The sequence below is a fragment of the Vombatus ursinus genome, unplaced genomic scaffold (assembly GCF_900497805.2).
Source record: "Vombatus ursinus unplaced genomic scaffold, bare-nosed wombat genome assembly UNPS02008961.1, whole genome shotgun sequence".
Taxonomy (NCBI): domain Eukaryota; kingdom Metazoa; phylum Chordata; class Mammalia; order Diprotodontia; family Vombatidae; genus Vombatus; species Vombatus ursinus.
In genome coordinates, this window is record NW_020948739.1 from 10699093 (window position 1) to 10719537 (window position 20445).

At 36.9% G+C, this 20445-nt stretch overlaps 1 protein-coding gene across 34 annotated transcripts in view; it reads left to right on the forward strand.

Annotated features, from left to right (window-relative positions):
* Positions 1-20445, forward strand: part of RIMS2 (regulating synaptic membrane exocytosis 2) — an 850283-nt gene that overhangs the window by 345566 nt on the left and 484272 nt on the right. For all 34 annotated transcript variants that reach the window (XM_027849901.1, XM_027849888.1, XM_027849890.1 and 31 more), the window contains one exon: positions 7871-8793. In XM_027849901.1, coding sequence (XP_027705702.1) covers positions 7871-8793 — 923 coding nt within the window. The remainder of the gene's footprint in view (positions 1-7870; positions 8794-20445) is intronic.

The following is a 20445-nucleotide window of genomic DNA, read 5'->3' on the forward strand; positions in this document are numbered from 1 at the left end:
TGCTGTGGTTTTCTTTTTTTTATTAATTTATTTGTTTTTAGTTTTCAACATTCACTTCCACAAGATTTTGAGTTCCAAATTTTCTCCCCATCTCATCCCTCCCCCCACCCCAAGATGGCATACATTCTGAATACCCCTTCCCCTTATCTGCCCTCCCTTAGATCTCCCCCCACACTTCTCTTATCCCCTTCCCCTTCAATTTTCCTGTAGGAAAGGATAGATTTCTACCTCTCATTTCCTGTATATCTTATTTCCCAGTTGCATGTAAAAACTATTTTTTAAAAATATTTGTTTTTAAAATTTTGGGTTCCAAATTTTCTCCCTTCCTCCCTCCCCACCCACGCTCATTGAGAAGGCAAGCAACTTGATACAAGTTATACATGTGTGGTCATGTAAAACGTGTCCATAGTAGTCGTGTTGTGAAAAACTAAGTATATTTCCCTTAATCCTATCCCAACCCCATTTATTCTATTTTCTCTTTTGACCCTGTCCCTCTTCAGAAGTGTTTGCTTCTGATTACCCCTCCCCGAATCTGCCCTCCCCTCTATCATCTCCCTGCTCTCTTGTCCCCTTCTTCCCCTATTTTCCTGTAGGGTAAGATAGATTTCCATACCCAATTGAATGTGTACGTTATTCCCTCCTTCAGCCAAATCCTATGAGACTAAGATTCACTCATTCCCTCTCACCTTCCCGTTTCCCTTCCACTGTAAAAGCCTTTTCTTGTCTGTTTTATGTGAGATAATTTACCCCATTCTATCTCTCCCTTTCTCCTTCTCCCAGTATAGTCCTCTCTCACCCCTTAATTTTATTCTCCAGATATGACCCCTTCATCTTCAACTCACCCTGTGCCCTCTATCTATCTATCTATCTACCTATCTATCTATCTATCTATCTATCTATCTATCTATCTATCTGCATACATATAATTTGTTCCCTCCAACTACCCTAATACTGACAAAGATCTCATGAGTTAGAAATATCATCTTTCCATGCAGGAATGTAAACAGTTCAACCTTAATAAGTCTCTTATGATTTCTCTTTCTTGTTTACCTTTTGATATTTCACTTGAGTCTTGTATGTGAAAGTCAAATTTTCTATTCAGCTCTGGTCTTTTCATCAAGAATGCTTGAAAGTCCTTTATTTCACGGAATGTCCATTTTTTCCCCTGAAGGATTATACTCAGTTTTTTTGGGTAGGTAATTCTGGGTTGTAATCCTATCACCTTTGCCCTCCAGAGTATTATATTCCAAGCCCTTCAGGCCCTTAATGTAGAAGCTGCTAAATCTTGTGTTACCGTGATTGTGTTTCCACAATACTTGAACTGTTTCTTTCTGGCTGCCTACAATATTTTCTCCTTGACCTGGGAATTCTGGAATTAGGCTACAATATTCCTAGGAGTTTTCCTTTGGGGATCTTTTTCAGGAGGTGATTGGTGGATTTTTTCAATTTCTATTTTGCCCTCTGGTTCTAAAATATCAGGGCAGTTTTCCTCGATAATTTCTTGAAAGATGATATCTAGGCTCTTTTTTTGATCATGACTTTCAGATAGATCAATAATTTTAAAATTATCTCTTGTGGATATATTTTCCAAGTTAGTTGTTTTTCCAATGAGATATTTCACATTGTTTTCTATGTTTTCATTCTTTTGGATTTGTTTTACAGTGTCTTGATTTCTCATAAAGTCACTAGTTTCCAATTGCTCCATTCTAATTTTTAAGGAAATATTTCCTTCAGTAATCTTTTGGACTTTCTTTTCCATTTGTCCAATTTTTCTCTTTAGGGAATTCTTCTCTTCATTGGCTTTTTGGACCTCTTTTGCCATTTGGGTTAGGCTATTTCTCTCTCTCCCTCTCTCTTTTTTTTTTTTGGTGAAGGCAATTGGGTTAAGTCACTTGTCCTGAGTCACACAGCTAGTGAGTGTTATGTGTTTGAGGCCAGATTTGAACTCAGTCCTCCTCATTCCAGGGCCAGTGCTCTATTCACTGTGTCACCTAGCTGCCCCTGGGCTATTTTTTTAATGTGTTATTTTCTTCAGTGTTTTTTGGGTCTCCTTTAGCAAGCTGTTGGCTTGTTTTTCATGATTTTCTTGCATCATTCTCATTTTTCTTCCCAGTTTTTCCTCTATTTCTTTTACTTGCTTCTCAAAATCCTTTTTGAGCTCTTCCATGTCCTGGGACCAATTCATATTTTTCTTGGAGGCTTTGGATGCAGGAGCTTTGACTTTGTTGTCTTCTTCTGGTTGTATGTTTTGATCTTCTTTGTCATCAAAGTAAGATTCTATGGTCTGACTTTTTTTTTGTGAGGTTTGCTCATGATCCCAGTCAATTACTTGAGTTACAAACTCTTTGTTGAGGTAGGGGTCAGCTTCCAGTGTGGAGAATGTACTGCCCCAAGTTTTGGGGGTTTTGTGCAGCTGTTTCCAGTGCTACTTCTAGGGAACTGTAAGTTTTCAGTTCTTCCAAGGTGGTATGATAAGGGGCGTGATGTTTATTCCTTTCCTGTCCTGTGCTCTGGTGCATGAGTGACCACAAGCACTCTTTTCTGCCTTGGAACTGTGAGCAGGATTCCCTCTCCACTGCTGCCACAAGCTCCACCACAACAATACTCCTCCTCGCCCCAGGACCGCCACCCAGAACTGTGTCCCAGATCCAAGCACAGGCAAAGCAAGAGAATCCTCCTCCAGCATAGAGATCCTGGCAATTCCCCTCTGATCAGCCACTGGATTCCCCCTCAGTTGGTGGGCCCAAAGTTCTGGAAGCAGCTGCCTCCCCAAGGCTATACATGGGGACTGGGGTTGGGATGGAGCTTCTCTCTCACCACAGTCATAGTCTTTTCCTACTGACCTTTTAATTTGTTTTTGGTGTTCATGAGTTAAGAAGTCTGGAAACCACCACAGCTGCCTGTGATTCAGTCCTCTGAGGGCTGCTCCAGGCTGAGGCCTGTGCACCCACACTGAAATGCGCTCCTCTCCCTGCCTGGCACAATATACCTCTCCGATCAACCATCCAGGCTGTCTTTGGCTGGAAATTTGTTTCACTCTGTCTTTTTGTGGGTTCTGCTGCTTTAGAATTTGTTTAGAGCCATTTTTTATAGGTATTTGGAGGGCTTTGGGAGAGACCTCAAGACAGTCACCGCTTCTACTCTGCCATCTTGGCTCCCAGCTGTGCTGTAGTTTTGTACTGGGCCTGCCTTAGAACCTCGATTCTCTTTTTCCTCATCACATCCAGTCTGTTTTTGGCTCCTGATGAAGACACTCCTGCAAGCTATTCCTGTCCCAGGAATAACACTAGAATGCTGATGGGAAGATGGGAAACACAGACCCTTTGAGAATCACAAGTTCCCATAGTGGATAGAGCACTGGTCCTGAAATCAGGAAGACCTGAGTTCAAATCCAGCCTCAGACACTAGTTGTGCAACCCTCGGCAAATCACTTTACCTTTGCTGAACTGTAAAATGGGGATAATAACAGCACCTACTTCCCAGGGCTGTTGTGAGAATCAAATGAAACAATATTTATAAAGTGCTCAGCTCAGGACCTCACTGAGGTGCTGGATAAAGGCTTGTTCTCTTCCATAGTTATAAATGAGTTGTAAGCTGGATCTGTGTGGGTGGAGGATTTTCTTACACCAGAAGTTCCTTAAGTTGACAAAATCATAAATTTTTCCTTTTGTGTATGTACAATTCACTGTTCTAGATGGTGGATACATAAAGACAAAAAGGAAAGTTATATCCTTCTACCATTTCATTTTACAATTGAGTAAATTGACACCAGCCAAGTTAAGTTACTGGCTTAAGGTTGCAGGAGCTACCTCCAGGTCTTGAAGCCCAGTTTTCTAACTAACAAACTGACTGGAAAGTCCAGCATTTTGCAGTCATCTCCAGGAGATTGCTCTACTCAACCATTCTCATCTCTTCAACTCTTTCTTCTCCTTCCCTGCCCCCACATCATCATCTTCAACCTCTCTCTAATTGCTAATTCCCTGCTGCCTACAAATATGCTCAAATTTCCCTTATCCTTAAAAAAAATTGCACTGTATTCTACCATCCCCTCAAGCTATCATTCTATATCTCTCATCCCTTTCTCAGCCAAACTTCTGGGCGAAAATATCTGTCCACAAATTGCCTCCACTTCCTGTATTGAAAATCACTTCTCAGCCATTTTTATTCAGACTTCTGTCCTCATCATTCAACTGAAACTGCTCTCTCCAAAGATGTCTCAATTGCCAGTCCTTATCCTCCATGTCCTCTCTGTTATGTTTGACCCGACAAACTACCTTCTCCTTGATTCTCTTGTTCTCTTTTGGCTTCACTTTCTCAGTCTCCTTTGATTGGTCATTGTCCATGTCGTACTCTCATCCTGTGAATGTATCCCAAGGCTCTGGACCTGCTTCCCTTTTCTCTCTACACTATCTTTTGGCCGCTTTAACTATTTGTTTAACTATCATTTCTAGGCAACTGATTCCCTGATTTATATTCCCAGTAAGTCCCAATATAGCACCAATCACTTTTATGAGTTCAATATCACTAATTGCCTGTTGGATATTTCACACTGGACGTTCTGGAAAATCTTAGAATCAACATGTCCAAAACAGAAGTCGTTATCTTTCCCTGTAAATCCCCTCTTCTACCAAACTTCTTTATTTCTGTTGAAAGCATTACTATTCTTCTAGTGTCAGAGCCTCATAAACCTAATGCTATCTTCAACTCCTCATTCTTCCTAATCTTACAGTTTCTACCAACACGGCATCTCTTACATCTGACCACTGTTCTCTGTTCACACAACTACCACCCTAGTTCAGTAAGAAGGCACAGAGAAGGGAGAGACATGCCTAATGTGAGAAGAAGAGAGAAAGCTAGTTAGAGTAGATTGTAGAGTATGGGAAGGGAAGTACTAGAAAATGAGGCTGAAAAGGAAGGTTGGGGTCAAGTTGTGAAGGGTTTTCTAAGCCATAAAAGTTTGTATTTTGTCCTAGAAGAAACAGAGAGGAACTAGATTTTATTGAATAGGGGAATGACATGATCAGATTTGTACTTAAAGAAAGAATAGATTTTTTGTAGCTGTGTGGAGGATTGGTTAGAATACGGAAAGACTTAAAGCAAGGACACTATTTAGGAAAAAAACTTCAGTGGTCCAGGTGAAGGATGATGAGGTTCTGAACTGAGGTAGTGAGTCCTGTTTCACCCAATAGAATGAAAGCTTTTTGAGAACAAAAACAATAGGATTTTTTGTCTTCATATCCCCAGTGCATAACTGTGCCTGGCATGTGGTGTCTAATCAATGCTTATTGATTGATTTTGTCAAGAATAAGAAGAAAATTCTGGTGCCTAAAAGAAAGTAAATACATATTGTTTTCTCTTAAAATGCAATTTAAAAAATCTTGTAGTAAGGCCATACACTTTTAAATATTTTGAGTAGAAAAGTACTTATAAATGTCATATTTCTCTTCATTTTCTGCAAGCATAGTATCTAATTACAAACAGCAAATCTTTCAAAAATTTATGTTTTGTCTTCTTTTTTCTTTCTTCTAAAACCTGATGAAAAATTTATGTTTGACTTACAATGTCAACAATAATTGAGGGTCACTAAACAGTAGATTCGTATCTTAGTAATTCATTTTTAGTTTAAATAAATTTAATTATAGTCAATCTAACAAACCATTACTTAGTCTACAATGAGTTCTAAGCACTAGATAAATCTTTGTTGAATAAATGAATAAATTCAAAGCGTCTGGTGTGGAGACTCTAAATGGACAGTTAAAGTTTAGGCAAACCAGAGCCCCATCCTCATTGACTTACAGTCTAATAGGGAGAAAAGACACATATACAAATGACAATAATACACAATGATATGTTAGATAAGCATGCTATTGATACCTTTCTTCCATGTAATTAGTAAACATATTCAACAGAACAGAACACTACCATGGTTGGACTCCTGAAGAACTCCATTTAGGGATAAGTACATTAAAGAAGCATAAAACAAGTTATTTCAAGCATCCTAGGGGAGGATTATTCTTAACAATAGATAATATGAAAAGCCTTCATGGAGAAGGAGACATTTGAGTTGAAAAAGTAGTGGATAAGAATTTAACAAGGAGAAGAAGAAGGGCATACACTCCTTGAAATCTGGAACTATTTTGTTTTTGTCTTTGCATCACCTAGTGCAGTGTCTTGCGAGCAGTAGGGATTTTATAAGGTTTTGTGAATTGAACAATGTAAGCAAAGGTGTGGAAAGAGTAAGACACAGGGAATGTTCGCAGAGACACAGAGTAGTCCTGTTTATCTAGAGCATGGAGTAGATGGAAGACGGCAATATAAGAAAAGTCTGGGAAGATAGGGGAATGACATGTTTTAAACAGCCTTGAGTTTCAGACAAAGGAGTTTGAATTCTACTTATTGAGCAATAGGGAACCATTGGATATTTTGGGCAGATGAGTGACAGCATCAGATCTACAGATATGGAAGTTAAGCCTGGCAGCAGTATGAAAGATGAATAGGATGAAGGAGAGCCTGGGAGGCAGGTGACAATGAAAGTTTATATTAGGGTTGTGGCAGTAGGGCTAGAGAAGAGAGAACAGATGGGAGACATGCTGCCAAAATAGAATTGACAGAACTTGGTAAATGACTTCAATTTGAGATTTGAAGGAAAATAGGAGCATTTATGACAAGGCTTCTGACATTGGCAATGAGTCGTGGTGCCACAGTTAGAAATAGAGAAGTTGTAAAGAAGAGCAGGTGTATAAAGGAAGGATAATATGCTCAGTTTTATACTTGAAGTTAAATCAATTATACCCAGAAATACAATATAAAGGCAATTAATGCTATTTTTAAAAATCCACATTATCATTTATAACCTAGCATTTATTGAGTGTCCACCACATATTATTTTGCTATATCACATGGGTACAAAGAAGTCAAAAGTAAAATGTTTACTTCCCAGGACTTGATAGTCTACTTGGGCAAGTAAGATTTTGTTTTTTTGGTCTGGATCTGTAATTTCATCGATAAAGGGACGCCTAGTGAGGAACTCTTTGAACTAGTATAGTTTAGCAACTGCTGAGCAACCCATAGACTTAGAGAGTTAGCCAGGAGGCACCAAGAGGCTAAGCAATGTGCCTAGGGTTACATAGCTCCAACAAAAGGCAACCATTAAAGAATTATACAAGGTAGAGCATAATCAAGAGTTTCCACATTAATAGGGATTTATAGAAGGAAGCTCATGAATTAATGAATGAAAAGACATTTATTAATTGCTTAGTGTGTATAAAACACTGTGCTAAGTGCTAGGGATACAATTAGAAAAGCAAGATAGTATTTGCTCTGAGAGCTAACTTTTTAATAGGGAGACACAATCCATTAAAGAAGGTTCAGCTATAGTGTAGATGGAAACGTAGAAGCAGTTGACCAATGGAGTTGATTAACATGATACACTTAATGGCATAACTATAAGCACTATATAGTGGAAAAATAGTTCAATAATCATGTTGTAAAAGTACTTTCAGCTGAATGAAATGAATATTAATAACATTTATATTATGATATGACTATTTTAAAACATTTTACTTTTCCTCAATTACATGTAAAAATAATTTTTAACATTCATTTTTTAAAATATTGAGTTCCAAATTCTCTCCTTCCTCTCTCCCATCCCCCCTCTCTGAGGTGGTAAGCAATTTGATATGTTATGTATGTGCAATAGTGTAAAACATATTTCCATATTAATGACTATTTTAATCAGAAAAATAGAGCATAACTTCTTTTGAATTGACATGTGATTGATTTTTAATATTGCATCTACTCTGTGAATCACCATGACATAAAGAAATGTCATTGTCACTCTTCTTACCTTCTATTTTCTTTGACTACCTAGGAAAAGGAGTCCATCAATATCCAGAGAACAGAATAGAAGATACGATCAACAGGAAGAGAGAGACGAATATTCCCAGTATGCTACATCAGACAGTGTAATGCCTAGATCTCCTTCAGATTATGCTGAAAGGAGATCTCATCATGGACCTCAATTGTTTGAAGAACCTGAACATGTAGATTATAGGGACTCCAACAGGAGAAGTCGTAGACGTTCCAAAGAGTATATAGATGATGAGGATGTGGAGAATAGGGATGAATATGAAAGGCAAAGGAGGGAGGAGGAATACCAAGCACGCTACCGAAGTGACCCTAATTTGGCTCGTTACCCAGTAAAGCCACAGCCTTATGAAGAACAAATGCGTATCCATGCTGAGGTGTCCCGAGCACGACATGAGCGAAGGCATAGTGATGTTTCGTTGGCTAATACAGAACTTGAAGATTCTAGGATTCCTATGCTAAGAATGGAACGGCAGTCAAGGCAAAGATCCACATCCGAGCGCAGGGCAGCCATGGAAAACCAGCGCTCTTATTCAATGGAAAGAACTCGAGAGACTCAGGGACTCAGTCCTAATCGTCAGAGGACCACAAATCATAGTCCTCCTACTCCTCGAAGGAGTCCAATCCCTATTGATAGACCTGACACGAGGCGCACTGACTCATTAAGGAAACCACACCACTTAGATCCCAGTTCTGCTGTCCGGAAAACAAAACGTGAAAAAATGGAAACCATGTTAAGGAATGATTCCCTCAGCTCAGATCAGTCTGAGTCAGTAAGACCTCCACCACCAAAGCCTCATAAAACAAAGAAAGGTGGTAAAATGCGGCAGGTTTCCTTGAGTAGCTCAGAAGAGGAGTTGGCTTCCACACCGGAATACACAAGCTGTGATGATGTTGAGATTGAGAGTGAGAGTGTAAGTGAAAAAGGTAAGTTCTGTATTTTAATCATCTGTGTTCCCACAGTTATTCATTGATTACATATTGATTTTGTGGATTGGTTAAATATTTCCAGCCAGAATTCTCTTAAATTTTAAAAATCAATGTAAATATAGCATATTTTAAAATCTTAGGTCTCAGATTGGTCTGATGAAGAACATTTCAAGTCATATAAAAGTGTTTATTGTTAAAACATGTATGTGATAATGTTCAAAATCAAGGGAAGCTCCTTTGATTTCAGTTAGTCTCTGTATTAAGTGATTGACCATTTACTTCTTTAACATGATTGTGTACTTCTGTAAACTTATTTCAGTTGAATTTTAATGATGTTTATTTAACTTTAATATGATTCTGTAGTTAAAGTAGGACATCAAGATCAGCATCTATAGTGATCAGCTCACCCTAGAGCACAGAATAATTTCATTTACTTAAACAGTAGCAACATCTCCAAAAACCTAAACTGTCCTATGTGTCTGAAAGATAGAACAGAAAAAAACAGATTATTTTCTTTTTCGGGGAGTTTAAATGCAAGGCTGTATGGAGGATGAAGAAGGATGATAGGATGCTTTCCCAAGGTCTCACCCATCCCTGAGATTCCTTCTTGAGTTAATACCTTCATTTCTTATCACATAAAATTTATGAAAAAGTGGAAACATTAATTTTGGCTAAATTTATTGTGGGCTTGGTCATTTGTTGCATAGAATACATACAATAAGAAAAGATAAAGGTTATAAAACAGAATGACAATAATACGTTTCTAAATTTTATACTTGCTAAAATTTATACTTGCTATTTCCATGATGTTTTGTAACTTTCAAAGTTTATTTTCTCATTTGATTCTTACCACAATCTTTCCAGGTAGCCTGAGCAGGTAAATTTTATTTTCTGTATGCGATTAAATCATGTACAAATTGCCACTACATTAGGTGAACACACAAATAATCCAAATGTCTTTCATGGCACTATTCTTACGTTGACAGTTCCTGGATTCCTTAGCTTTATTCCCTTTGGGGGGGTGGTTAAATGACTTGCCCAGGGTCACACAGCTAGTGAGTGTTATGTGTCTGAGGCTGGATTTGAACTCAGGTCCTCCTGATTCCAGGGCTGGTGCTCTATTCACTGTGCCACCTAGCTGCCCCCTTAGCTTTATTCCTAAGAGATGCCTTTGGATGACAGTGAGCAACAAAGAGGCAGTGTAGTATAGTGGAAAGAGCCCTGACCTTGGAGTCAGAGGACCCTGGGGTTCACAATTCACCTCTGACTTTTATTCTATATGTGACTTTGGGCAAGTCATTCAACATGTCTGGAACTCAGTCTCCTTAACCTGTAAAATGAGGTACTTGGACTAGATAAGTTCCTTTCAGATCTAGATCTGTGATCCCATGATCTTTGTCTTCTTGAACCTGAATCTTCCAGTTATTTACTTCGCAGCATTCTCATGCTGTCCTACATGGGCAACCAACTATACTGTAATTTCATTTTGGAAAGAAAACCAAGTAAAGCAATCTTTCCCTATATTAGAATTGTATGGACAAGAGTTTTCATGTTACAGTACTGAGATTACCCCACATTCTCACTGTTCATTAATATAGTAAATGTGATATGGATTTCTCAGGTGATCTGTCAAGAATCAGTCAGTTAACAAATACTTATTAAGAACTAGGCCCTTTGCAAAGTTCTAAAAGTACAGAGAAAGCAAAAAAAAATAATCAAACAAAAATGCTCTCTTCCCTCTAGAAGCTCAAATTCTAAAGAAGGATACATAGAAATAAATAGTTACATTCAAGGTATAGACATTATCCTTCATATAAATGAAGGATAATGTTAGAGTGCCAGTGTGCAGACAGTGGCTGTGTAAATATAGAGAAGGGGTTGTATATGAAAGATGTGAAAGTAGAAATAATATCTGACCACAGATTGGATATGTGGGGTGAGGGAAAGTGAAGATTCAATGATGACATTGATGATGCCAGCCTGGGTAATTGGAAATACAGTAGTGCCCTTAAATATAATAGGAAAAGAGGAAGAGGAGATAGTTTGGGGGAAAGATAATGAGTTCTCTTTTAGAGATATTGAGTTTGAGATGCTGATAAAAATCCAATTGAAATGTTCAAAAGGCAGTTGGTGATATGAGATTGGAGCTCAGGAGACGGATCAGGGCTGGATATATAGATCTGAGAATCATTTGCATAGAAAGAATAATTTAACATATGGGAGTGAGGGACAAGAGAAGAAGGCCAGAGCCTTGGGAGACACTCACACTTAGTGACATGACCTGGATTAAGATCCAACAGAGGATGTTGATTAGAGATTAGACTAATAAATAGAAAACCAGGGAGACCATTGCCACAAAAAGAAAAAAAATCTTGGAGAGGAGAGAACATCAAGGAGGTGATTAACAGTGTCAAATGTTCCAGGAGGACAAGAAGATTGAGAAAGAATTGAGAAAAGGCTGTTGGATTTTGACAATCAAGAGATAATTGGTAATTTTGGAGACAGCAGTTTCAATTAATTAAATAGTCAGTCTGAGTTCTTGTGACCTTGGAGGAAGAGACATTTATCTATCCTACTTTTATAAAGTCCAAAGGATTGTGATTTCATAACCAAACTTGTTGGTATGTTTTAGTGTTTCAACATATCTATGGTATGATTCAGTCTTCATTTTTCCTGACTTGTTCCTGTAGTTGACTCTGTTGACTCACCCCAGCATCCTGAATACTCTCTCTTTTTAAAGTTGGGGTTTTTTTTGACTCTATTCTCTCCTGGTTCTCTGCCTGCTTGTCTGACCAACCCCCAGACTCCTTTGCTGGGTCATCATCCATATCACTCTCCTTATTTGTGAGCATGCCCCAAGGATCTGTCCTAGGTCTTCTCTTCTCCCTTTATACACTCAGTAACTTTATAAGCTCCCATGTGTTTAACTGTCATTTTTATGCAAATGACTCCTAGATCTGTGTCTCAGTCTCAGTCTTTTTTTCTGAGCTTAAGTCCCATATCACCAGTTGTTTTTTGGGACAGACTTGATGTCCTGGGTACATCTTATACCTAACTTGTCCAAAGATACTTTTCATTTATTCACTTTATATTTATATGGCATAAATTCGTATGTGCACTTGTGGTCCTCCCCCATTAGAATGTACGCTTCTTGTGAGTAGGGATTGTTTCATTCCTTGCAGTGGAATGCCCTGTGCTCAGTACAGTGTTAGGCATACAGTTTAGAACTTGATAATTATTGATTGTGTTTAACCAAATTCTCTTTTGGTGTCATTTTAGCCCATTTCTGACTTTGGCTATTTATTGAGCTAGAGAACAAGACATGGGCATTCTTCTTTTGATAATCACTATGCATTTATAGACAGTCATCCTGGTAGCTTTTTCTTTTCCAGGATAAATAACTTCAACTCCTTCAAATTTCTCTTGCAGGAACATCATTTATATTCCTCTTTTATGTCCTCTCTTTTTGTTCTCAAAATCCTTTAAAAATATGCAAAGCAGAGCTGGACACTGCGTTTTAGTACTGAAGATAGCATCAGCCAAGGCCAAATATAGAAGGATTATTTTCAGACTTTTGCATGGCATAATCCAGTTTATATATCCCCATCTCGTGTCCATTTCTTTTTTTACATAACAGCACTCTATTTCTGAATCACATTCAGCTTAATTTTCAAATATTTTTTCTTGTTGTCTATATCTAGTCATACTTTCTTCTTGTTGTTGATTTAGTTGATTATTTCTGTCATCATTTTATTGGCTTACCAATAGTCAATTGGACTTTATGGACTTAACTCCAACTTACTGGTCACTTTTGTTTTCTTAGGTGTGATGAGCACCATCCTATTCTGTCTTCTGTAGGATGAAGGATATATTTCTACTTTCCTTGATCAAGGCTCGTGATGAAAAAAAAAATGAAATGCTATTAGTCCTATTACTGCATCTGTTCTTCAAACTGATGCAGTTACTGATAAGAATAATTTAGATATGATTGCCAGTCAGTTGTATACCACTAACTAGGCACTTTTAAAAACTGAACCTTAATTTCACTGGCAGGGAAACATCCAGATAAGAAACTACCTTTCCTGATGCAGATTGGTACCTTCCCTGAAACTTAACAGTCTTAGACAGTTACCTGGGGGTCCTACAAGATTAAGTGCTTTGCCTTGTGTCACATTGCCAGTGTATGTTAGAAGCAGAACGTGGACACTGGTCTTCACATTTCCCAGACTGTCTTTCTGCTCAGTATACTACACAGAATCTGAACTACATATTTGTTCTAGAAATAGTTTTCATACTGTGTTTTATGAAACCCAATGGCTCCATGAAGCATCTTTAGGAATTTTTGAGAAAAAGAAAATCTATGAGTATCAGAACAATTTGGATAGAGTTCATTACTCTAAGAACTGACCTTATTACTGTATTAGAGTTAAGATTTTAGGGAATGAAAAATATGAAGTGAGCCATTCATCTAGACCATGTTTTCTTAGGTTTTTAATTAAATTTTCACTTATTTTATAATATATCCATTTATTCAGGATTCATTTATTTAATATTTATTGACTAATAAGTCAAAGGGACAATGTTAGGTACCATGGAGGATACAAAGATGAGAACTTGAACAAATCATGTATCCTTTTAAGCCCTCCATTTGTTTATTTTTAAAAATAGAAGATTGGACTAAACGACCTCTAAGATCCTTTCCAGTGCTAAGTGTATGTTTCAGTGAGTAAGATACAATCCCTACCCTAAAGGAGCTTATAGTCATAGAGAAGAAATTAGGCCACATATTCAAACCTTTAGTAGTATAAGTGCCACAAGAGCAATGCAAAATTGCTATGGGAATCAGAGGAGAGGGATAGAGATTATATTCATGTCCCCCTCCATTATCTGTGTAACTTGGCATTCCAGCATTCAAAGAAATTAATTTGTTCAGTTATATTTTATTTTTTTCAAAGCCTTATTGGTTACTTCTCAGTAACTCACATTTTCCTGGGTGGCTACTAATTGTTTCTAGTGTTTTCCAGTTATTCTATTCAAATCAAGAAAAATTTATTAAGCACCTACTATCTGTTAAGCATTATATTAGGCTTCAGTGATACAAAGATGAAAGGACATTTATTTGCCTTTACTTTAAAACTTTGTGCCTTTCCCTCATTTAAATTACGAGCATTTAATTTTATTCTCATTTCCTTTTTGAATCCCCCAAATGGTCAGTCCTTTGCAATCCTAATTATTAATGCCTTCAATACCCTATGATGTTCATCATGTTGTTTTCCTGATTTGTGTATATCTTGTGTTTTTAAACAATTAAACTGTTTTTCATCCTAGTCACTATTATATCATGTCAAAAATGACATTTTTACAAAAACAATAAGTTGATTTTTTAAAAATTGAAGTTTCATTACCTTATTATCTGTGTCCATGAGTTGATTTAAAATGAGGTGACATTTGTTTTTGGTCCTTTCCTTTCCATGTTAACACCCTGCCCCCTCCACAAAATTCTTTAATTATATAAACTATTTCCTTTCTTCAACTTGTGTTTCATGTTCTGTTCTTATAGTCCAATTAACACTTTTTTTCATAGTTAGCTAAAGTAAAAGATTAAGCAGTTACTTTCTCTGACACCATTATTTTTAGTATAAGGAATTATTTTTCATATTGGTATATGAATTTTATAGTATTACCTAAATTTTGGAATCCCAAAGTGTCCATAATAGTTGTCTCAATGTGTTGTACGTATCTTGACCTGCCCTTGGAAACTAATGGAAGTCACAAATAACATAGTCTTAGTGTCCATGTGATTTAACATAGGATTACCTAAGTGAAGTGAAAATCTGGGTGACATTTAATACTTCTTTTATTCAATTCATTTCAAACTTTCAAGAAAAGAAATGCAGGCAGACTGAAATCAACATTGAAAATAACATGTAACTGCCAAAAGATTTCAAAATTAATAACAGATGTTGCTCCTTGTATAATGGAAAAATCTTTTATTTTTGTCTCTAAGTGCTACCATAATGAGAGAGAATAATTCCTTATCTGAGTGGCAGTAGGAGGCAAAAATTGGAAGCAATTTTTCTCTATGTAGCAGTGAACTTCACAATACTTAATTTGATTGTCAAAGTTTCAAAAGTAATGTAAGGTTTCTTAAAGCCTTTTTCTTTTTGTTCTTATGGGGGTTGGTAGGAATGGAAAGTTAAATGAGGGACCTCTAAAATTGCCAAAGGGTAAAAAAATACCGGAATATAAAAATGCCTTTAATAAAGCAGTAAATTCCCCATTCATGGAGGTCTTCAAAAAAGATCACATGACCATTTGCCAGGCTTCAGTGCTTCAGGTAAAGGCTGGACTAAAATTATTAGAGAGGGATTGTATGCTTTGTGTAGGAATTAACCAAGGCATGTTATAGCAAATTTCAGTAGGGATTATTATACTAAATTACCTCTTAAGTCCTTTCAAAATTTAAAAGGCTATGGTTTTCTGAGGTTCTATAACACAAGATAGAATACTTGCTGAAAAAGCAACACACTAAATGTTATAACTTTAAATTCTGGGAAAATATTTCAAGAGGTGGGGTATTTCCTTATACTTTGTTGATTGCAAGTAAACAATTTAACATCAAACAATGATCTCTTCCTTTTGGGTTATCCCTAATGATTTACCTCTCCCCTGCTTCTCTTTTCTTTCCCCTATTGTGCAAATAAGGTTGTAGCTACTTGCCTTGTTTTATTTAGTCATAATTGCTGGACTTGGAAGGGACCAAAAGAGATCATCTATTTATTCCTGAGTCTAGTTAATGCCTGTGGGTCGACATCAACAATTGACTGTCTCCTTTCTTCTATCTAAAATTTCTTGTTATCTTTAATTAATGAAGTTACTGGAAATAGTCCTTAAATATGAAAGTGATGAATTATAACATTCCATGAACACTAATAAATGGGGGACTTAAAGAATGAAAATCCATCTTTTGGTGGTATTTGAAGAAACTGGGAAGAGACTGAATGACAAGAAAGTGGAATGAATATTGGAGGGACATAGGTTAACTTTAATTTAAATACTTTGATGCTTTGAAAAAACCATGATTTCATCTATCTGGCTATTCTTCAATTGATACAGACTTTAAATTATTCACATCTCTTCCATTACAATGACTATTCATTATCTCCCAAACATCTTCCATTGGGGTTCTAACCAATGTCCATGTGTTTCTCATTCTCACTCTCAATACCTCCCTTTTTTGCCCTACCTCCTTTTATTGCCCTAAATATCTTCAATTATATCTTTGGTACACTTCTTTGAAAATATAAGTAAAATTTGGGAATATTCTGAAAGTTTATATATCCACTGTGCTTTTTATATTATTGGGTAAATTCTTTTGAGTATATGGTATTCTGTGATCCTCCACCATAGCATTAGAGATTTAATGATGGATAGGACCTTAGAAATCATCTCTTTCAATGCTATCATTTTACAGATGAAGTTACTGAGTCCCAGAGGAAATGGGGTAACCTGGTTAAGGTCACACAAAAAATAAGGAACCAGGATTTGAACCTAGGTTTCCTAACTCCAGGGAGAGGTTGATGGCTCAGTGGATAGAGTGCTGGGCCTGGATTCAGGAAGACCTGCATTCAAATTCAGCCTCAGACACTTACTAGCTGTGTGACACTGGGCAAGTCACTTAACCTCTGTTTGCCTAGGAGGCAGCTAGATGACTTAGTAGACAGAGCACTGGACCTGGAGTCAGGAAGACCTGAGTTCAAATCCTGCCTTAGACACTTACTAGGAAAGTCACCTAATCTCTTTTTGCTTTAATCCACTGGAGAAGAAAATGGCAAACCACTCTACTATCTTTCCCAAGAAAATTCCATGGACAGTATGGTCCATGTAGGGGTGGGGAACCTGCAGCCTTGAGGCCACATGTGGAACCTCTAGTTCCAAAAGTAAAACTCTTTGACTGAATCTAAACTTCACAGAACAAATCCCCTTAATAAAAAAATTTGTTCTGGAAAACTTGGACTCAGTCAAAAGGCCATACCCAAGGACCTAGAAGGCCACATGTGGCCTTGGGGCCACAAGTTCCCTACCCCTGGTCATGAGGTCACAAAGAGTCAGATGTGACTGAACTACACAACAACTCTGTACTCCACATCCATGGCTTTTTCTACTATAAAGTATCCCTAAGTAGTATCACAAGGATCATGTTGGAGTTAGACATGGATATTTTGCTGCAACATGAGGTCTGAAATAATGAAAATTGAAGTTCCTCTCATGAAGTGAAATTCTTCCTCCTACTCATGCTCAACATGAGGGCAGCCAGAAGGGTTCTAATAGGTAATTTGATTCAACACCTATTCTCATTTTAAAAATGAGAAAACTGAGACCAAGAATAGTTAAATGATTTGCCCAGAGTAACAGGTACTCAGTGAAAGAATACTCAGATCCTCTTACTCCAAATCCAATACCCATTTTATTGTATTATGCTGTTTGCCTGGTGGAAATATCCATTTATAGCATTGTGGTATATGAATATAATGAAACATTATTGTATTATAAGAAACGATGAATATAAAGAACTCATAGGAACATGAGAAGGTCTATATGAACTGGTAGGGAATAAAGTTAAAAGAGTCAGGAAAACAATATACATAATGACCACAATATAAATACAAAGAAAATTAAAATAAATCTCAACATTGTATAATTATAATGATATAGTGATCAATTTTGCAACCAGAAGAGAAATTTGCTTTCATAATTTCCTTGGAGGTATGAAGGACTACATTTGCCAAATATTATAAACAATGTCAGATGTGGTTTATCAGCTGGTTTTGCTTCCCTGTTTTCCATCCCAGAACCCTCTTTTACCAAAGTCCTTGGAATTGTCAAATGATTCAACATCATGAATTAATGGGGTTTTATTGATGGAAATGACATTAAAGAAGCTACATTACCATCTTCTTTACTGTTATACCCTAGAAGTCACTGGACCTTTCCATCTAATTTTCAGCTGAAACCTCTTCTACATATTATCTATTACTCCATTTAGAATGTGAATTCTTCCAGATTAAGGGACTATCTTGCTGTGTAATTTGTGTCCCTAGAACTTAACTTGGTACTTTGAATATTCTAAGTGCTTTTTAATTAATCTATTCCAAGATACACATCCATGAATACATTTAATGGGCTATCTGTCAATTTGGGTAATATGCATTTTTCATCTGCTTTGTCTTTTTAAAAAATTTTTTTTTTACATATTTACTTCTTTAGAGAATGGGGCTCCAATATTCAAAACCACACAGAAAACATTTGTATTTTTAAAGGATGTGTTTTTATGTTGAGGAGCAATTTTTGAGTAAAGACACATTGAATTTCCCAAATGCAATACAGCCTGTTCTATTCCTCTTTTTCTTTTATGAACCCAACTCATCATCTATCTGCAGTGCCTATTCCAAATATATGTACTAATTTAATAACTCAGTGGAAAGGCTTTCCAACTGCTTGTCTGAGACTGGGCAAGAGGCTTTTTTTCCCATTATTTTTTTCTGTTTCTCTACTTCTGATCCTCTGAGCCTGGATGTTCACTGTGCCCCAGTGGCCCATTTCTCTGAATAGTTTGTTTCTCCCAGAACCTCCATATTAAGGAAATTGCCCAGGCCAGCCATGTTTCTACTCCTTTCCTTGCTCTTCTCTTAACTCTCCTTGAACTTTTTCCACCTTGCCCCTGCATAGGTAAATGGGGGTACCGCCCCCAGCCCCCATGGTCCCATGGTTCCTAATGCATCTAAGCAGATGGTAATGTAGCTTCTTTAATGACATTTCCATTAATAATACCATATTTTTAGTTCCTTTTCTGCCATTTCCCCCAGTAGAATGTAAGTTCCCAGAGAGCATGATTGTTGTTCTTTTTTGCTTGTAGTTGTATTAGCAGTGCTTAGCACAGTGCCTGGCACATAGTAAAAGCTTAATAAATTCTTGTTGATGACATCTGTATAGTTTGTTATAGATTTTGTTGCAAAGGTTCTGTGATATTCTGAGGCTTGATACCCAAAGTATAATATCATCCACAAATAGGAGCATCTGGAAGACCTCATAATCTGTAAGGAGTCTCCAAAGAATCAAAGGTATTGGGTAACCCTAAGGGGAGTAGAGAAATAAATCAGGGTGTAACTGAAGTGCACCATGTTTCTAAAGATGACCAACATACAAGAAGTAGTGTAAGGGATATCATTCAGCAAACGTATTATTGGTATAGGAAGAGGGTCAGTCATATAGAAAAAGTGGATTACAGATAGTCAAAGTGTTAGACTAGTATGTAAATTACGTAAAAGGACCTAGAAGAAGGCCTTTAGTACTTTGACTAGACCATATATTAAGGCATCTACATGAGAACCCAAGACAAGATTGTATAGGATGAAAAATCACGAATGAGGAGTTATCTGTATCATTGAAAGTAATATCCAAATTAGTGAAATAACATATCTACTGAAATATCAATAACTTAATTAAAAGATACTTATTAAGTTCGATTTTGTGCCAGATGCTGTTCTGGATATAGGTGATAGAGTAAAAAAGAATGAAACAACTCCTATTTGCAATGAGTTTACATTCTCATGGGAGAGACAGCATGCACATAAAATAGTATAAATTTTATTTATTATTAACTTGATATGAATATATGTAAAGTTAATACACATATACACAAAGTATATCTATATATATAAATAAAAATATGTATATGTAATTTTATAGGCAATGTGTATAAACTTGTGGCTGTAAATTTCACTGAAGTAGTGGTATAATGTTCTAGAGCTGGATGCAATCATAATTATTTAAATGCTACCTGTGAATAGGAGGATTTGAACAAACTTGTTATCCATAGGAAATTGTTTGAACCTTAAGGAACACATTCATCCATTCATTCGTTCAACTAATATTTATTAACCAAATTATTTATTTATTAATAAATTAGTATTTGTATTCTTTATAGTGTAATGAAATTTCATTACATTCATAGATAAAAAAATTAGCAAGTCATCAGTGTGACTTCTTTCCACAAGTAGGCCAACTCAGAGTCAACAGAGGATCTAGCTACATATGGAAGCCTCTCCCCCGCAACAGAGAGTCCCTACTCCTCCCCAACCCTCAGGTCCATTCTTTTCTTCCCATCATTGGTAGGTCAGGCCCTTCCAGGGTCCTCCTGCCCATCCATATCTTTCTGGGTGGACATGGCTGCTCAGACCACTTGGATGAACAGAAAGTCATTAACGCTAATCCTTCTGTTAAGATGGAAAATCGCCAGGCTTTGCCATCTGCCCTGACATGGTTTCCTAAGCTTCACTGGGCCTTACCATCTGTACTACCACTATGCCCTCAAGGCCTCCAGGCATTGCTATCTGACCTGCCAGTGCACCTCAAGTAATCCTCAGTCTTGCCATTCACCTTGCATTTAAAGGCTTACACCCACGGAACCCTTCCATTCTTCTACAGCTGAACCTTACTATGTATTAACTCTTCCAACTAAGATATTAGTACCTTTTATTTTTAAAGGTTAGAAGTAGTTTTTATTTTTTTTTGTTTTTAATTTTAATTTTTAGTTTTCAACATTTACTTCCATAAGATTTTGAGTTCCAAATTTTCACCCCATCTCAC